The following is a 4,957-nucleotide window of genomic DNA, read 5'->3' as shown; positions in this document are numbered from 1 at the left end:
ATTTATTGCAGTAAACTAACCTTTATATATCTATACATCATGCTATGCTCTTATTTTCCCTATTTTCAATGTTAAAACAACTTTTTTTTAAGGATTTGGTGATAGTTTCTGCATGAGAAATGGCCGAAATCATAAACTTTGAAGGCTGATTTCTCATATATTGTTGTTTAAACGGCTGTATGTTTAAACGCTTGTAACTTCATAAGGAAATGTCTGATTTGATGGGATCGAATCGCTCTAACAAATAGCGTCAACGGTTTGGTTGGTGGTGGCTCTATAATATATTAAGGAACGGGAAGTCAACAATTTTCGGTTCGGTTTTCGGGTTCAGGGACGTAGCCTCAAAGCCCGGCATACACTGCGTCGTACGACCGTCGGCCGACGCAGCCCGACGCGATTTATTGTCGCGTCGGGTCTGTGTGAGTTAACGGAGACGCGCATGGTGTGCGTCGGGGGCAGTCGTGTCGTAGAATATTAAAAAATTTCTCACGACGGCTTAAGACAGTCCCCGACGATAAATCGGGTTGGGCTGCGTCGGCCGACGCTGTCTGAGTTGGCCTTTAAACGACGCGACGCTGTCTGCTGATTGGTCGGTGGCAGTCTGCGTTCAATTCTCCGTGGTACCACTTCGGACGACGACCGTCTGGCGCAGTGCGTGTCAGGCTTTATATCCACAACCCCATGGCACCTAGAAAATGCTGGTAATATTAGAGAAATATTAAACTTATAATCTCTCCCTTGCAATTCTATGTAACTGTTATGTTTACAAATGACAAGTGAAGAATACCGAAACTGAATAATTGAATTAAATCTGTGTCATCTGTTGAAAAGTGTCTTTTTATTTACAGGAATAATTGATGCGAATCGCAATTTGTTAAAATCCGAGGTCTATCCAGAAAGGTTTCGGGAGCTTGTGAATAAAACGGACTGGGAGAAGTTCGAAAAAGAAGAAAAGAAAGAAGATTTTAACATGACAGAGTTCGTGCGCAGAACTAGCTTTCAACTAAGTGAGATATTACTATATGTAAGTGCTTCTTTAATACTTACATATGATCCTGAGATTGTGTTGGTCAATAGCTAGGTTTACTGACTCTACGGACATATTTTGCCAGTTATTTAGCTTATGAATGACGTAGTCTCGTACCGTAGTTTCATCTGCACATGTTATGTCAAATGTCAAGGCTCTAAACATAAACGTGAATTCTAACAATGTTAGTTGTAATGTTAATATTTGCATGTTATTTATATTTAATTCCTTAATTTTATAAGTTACTATCATGATCATTATTATCATCACCAATCGTCGCCATCATCATCAATGATATCATTATATTATTATTATTATTATTATTATTATTATTATTATTATTATTGTTATTGTTATTGTTATTATTATTATTATTATTATTATTACTATTATATAATATAAAAGAATAATCTTTTCAACTGGACTTACCTGTGTATCATTTGACAATAATTTCGCGTCCAATCCAGTACGCTGGTCTTCTTTGGCTAAAGGTCGTTAACCTGTGACGTTAGATGGAATGTCACAGGTTGGAAAAAGAAATATTGCATGTAATAAACAAGTAAGTCCAGTGGAAAAGTTGTATTTTTAAATATTATACATTATACTTACCATGATGAATGATAGTCTTCACAAACGTATTATTATTATTATTATTATTATCATTATTATTATTATTATAATTATTATTATTATTACTATTATTATTTTTAATATTGTTGTTGTTATTTGAGCCACTGTCTGCTGTACGATCAGTAACAGATACTAGTAAATTACAAACATAATGTGAATAAATCTCTGGATTGTTTTTTTTTTTTTTTTTTTTTTTTTAAATGTGGTCCTAAATTATGACTTTCAATTAAAACAGAACAACGTTATTGTTGCACATCTTCACAATATCCATCAACCAACTTCTCAAACATTTTTTTATATAAAGTTCCACATGTCTGTCTGATCATAAGATTAAATTTATTTATTTATTTCCTTCACATCCAACAGCAAGTACACTCGCGACTTACAGGATGGAATGATGCTTTTATAAGTCTCTTTTATTTGTGGCTTAGGGATTGGAGTTTATGCAGTGACAGGGTTTGAACCCAGGGCCTAGGGATTGGAGCGCAAGCATCTTAACCACCAAGGTACACTGGGGCTGATGCAGGGGTGCAGACGGTGCGATCGCACCCCCTCAATTGAAATAAATAGGCCTAATTGTTTTATTTAAGGTGCAATTTCCGGGCACCTTGAGGTCATGGGCTGGGGCTGAGTGGTGTGGACTCTCACGTACCTCTTCCTCCGCCATGCATCCGTCCCAGCTACAGCTCCACTCCATAAATAAATTTGATATCTATAGGATAGGTCATTTAGTCAGGTGTAATTTGCCTCCTCCTTCTACTTCTCCTCCCCCTCATTTACAAAAGGGGCATCGTCAAGTAGTCTCATTAGCCTAGGCTTGAGATGGATCCTTTTGCCCAATCCGCGCCTCATTCATCAAAGCGAGCCAAAGTGGACTAGAATATTCAATGGCAGTTTGCACGTCTATAATACAGCTGCTGCACTTGTGATATGAATCTAGAATATATAATAGCACATCCAGAAGCAGTCACCAATTATTTGAATTCTGTAAGGTCAGTGATTGATCAGCCAGCTCGAATGAATTGATGTTTTTCTAATGGGAGTTATTACTATTGTTTATCATCGCCATCGATGCTATTAATCACGGACAATAACAATATCACATTTTCCTCCGCTTTTATTGATTGTTGGCATTGCTGTTGATATAAAATTCATCAATTCTGTTGAATGACTATCAGATTTAAATAATTATGCCATAATATTAAGACGTTATCAATAGTCTTTACCATCACCATCGTTAGGTGTTAAGGTCCAATAACCAGGTTAATAGGTCTAGTATTGAAGTGCAAAATGCATTACTGCATTTGCTATAAAAGGCAATATTATTATTATCATCATTATTATCATGCGTTATTACTACATTGAGTATGTTTTATATATTATATTTATCATACATGTATGCCGATGTACTATATATAGTTATTAATTATCATAATCATATTGTTGTCATCATCCTCGCCATAATATTAGTAGTCTTTGGGTGCTCTTCCCACGCCCACCCCCTAAAAGATCCCAACACTGGATATGTTCGAAGCACACAAATTACGCACAAGTACAGTAGTTAAAAATCCCCTCCTCACTAATCCAATTCATCGAGCCCCCCTCCCCACTCCATCTTCGCTCCCCACTCCATCTTCGCTCCCCCTTCATCATCCCCTTCCCATTCAATGATTGTAGGCCTACCGGTTAATGGAACAGTTATTCAATATATCGCATAACCATCATCCATTTTAATTCATCCATATCAACTGAAATATACTGAAATATCAATAATAATAATATGAAAAGATAAATAAATGTAAAAGCCAATAATCATTTGAGCTTTCACACCATTCAATTCTCAGTTTCATTTATTGCCTTTTATTTAATGAATATATTTTCGACGATGAGAAAAACGATGAATACCGGTTTAATATCATTTAAACATAATGACGTCAAAATTCATTTGATCTTGTATTTGCTATAGTACATCAGATTTGATAAGTCACTAATACCCTTTTTAATGTGATAAAATTAGATTTGAAGCATTAATATTTTTGATTTTTTTTTTTGAAGTATAGACCTACTCTGAAGAGAATTTCTTTCAGTGATTGCCGTAGGTATTCGTGGATACTTTCGATAAGTAAGAAACATTTTTTTTTTGCTAACGTGACTGCAATGATTATGCATCATACCAGTAAGGCCAGCAGTGGCTGATCCAGGAATTCGAAAAACTGTAGAGAAGAGCACATGGAGGGAATTCGACAGATGAGGGTCTATACCAGCCCCGCCATGGCTGGGACTGATGTAACAACATATATGTCACCCCTAGATGACCAGAATTGGCGCTTCTAAACATAAATTTGAATATAATTTTTTTTCCCATTATATTTTTATAATTTTGAAAATATTATAGGGACCCGGTCCGACTTCCCCCACCCCCTTGAATCACAGGCTAACAAATAAAGTACTTTGCTAATAAAACCCACCCCGGGAAAGACGCCAATCTAAACTAATCCTGATACGCGTCATTCCATCATAACATGAAATATGATGGTGTACTAATGATTCACTCTTTCAACAACTTTTTTTGAATGAATTAAAATTCATCGGTAAACAATGTCAGTTGGTAATGAGTTCCATGCGAAATGGCCAAGTATGAAAATATTGACGTGATTAAAGTATAACCTTGAGCAAATAAAACTGATGAATCTGCAATGAAATTAATCTGTTTGTTTGTGAGTGGTATTTTGTATGCATTATTATTTTAAGCTGTGATAGCTGTGGTATCATGCTTTATAGCGTAATATTCTGAATGGCCAAAAAGATGGAATCTTACTATTTGTTTAGCACACGTCAATAGATTGAATTGGAATTATTCGATGTAAACACCAAGGATACCCCGCTGAAGTCCGAAGAAGACTTATTTCCAGTGGGGTCCTTCTGGTGGTGATGTGGCAGTTTAGCCGACTTGAAAGCTACTCTCATACCAGAATTCGGAAAATATTTGTCTTATATAATCAAATTTAGGCCTATAATATTAACGAACTCAGATTATTATTTATTCCAGTTATAATGGGATTTGAAATGTTAGCCTTTTAACGAGTCTAATATATAAATTTAGGACAAACTATTATTTATGGAGAATAATATAATAGAATTCCTATTTTGATATACGTATTCATTATTACGTAATAGCTTTATTCATAACCAGCTTGCTCGCTGCTTCATTTTATTATGCCTACACAATTTCTTGAGCTGAGTGGCACAGTTGGTTATGCGCCTAAATGTAGAGTAGAGTAGACAACCTTGATTCGAATC

General features: G+C 35.6%; 1 protein-coding gene across 1 annotated transcript in view; it reads left to right on the top strand.

Moving 5' to 3' along the window:
* The window catches only part of LOC117116865 (acid-sensing ion channel 2-like), a 68,158-nt gene that overhangs the window by 46,387 nt on the left and 16,814 nt on the right, over window positions 1-4,957 (top strand). The window contains exon 4 of the mRNA XM_033260967.1: window positions 849-1,024. Coding sequence (XP_033116858.1) covers window positions 849-1,024 — 176 coding nt within the window. The remainder of the gene's footprint in view (window positions 1-848; window positions 1,025-4,957) is intronic.

Source organism: Anneissia japonica, unplaced genomic scaffold (assembly GCF_011630105.1).
Source record: "Anneissia japonica isolate Jap-2015-1 unplaced genomic scaffold, ASM1163010v1 scaffold1302_len1884557_cov193, whole genome shotgun sequence".
Classification (NCBI taxonomy): Eukaryota; Metazoa; Echinodermata; class Crinoidea; order Comatulida; family Comatulidae; genus Anneissia; species Anneissia japonica.
This window is presented reverse-complemented; position numbering and strand designations above follow the sequence as displayed.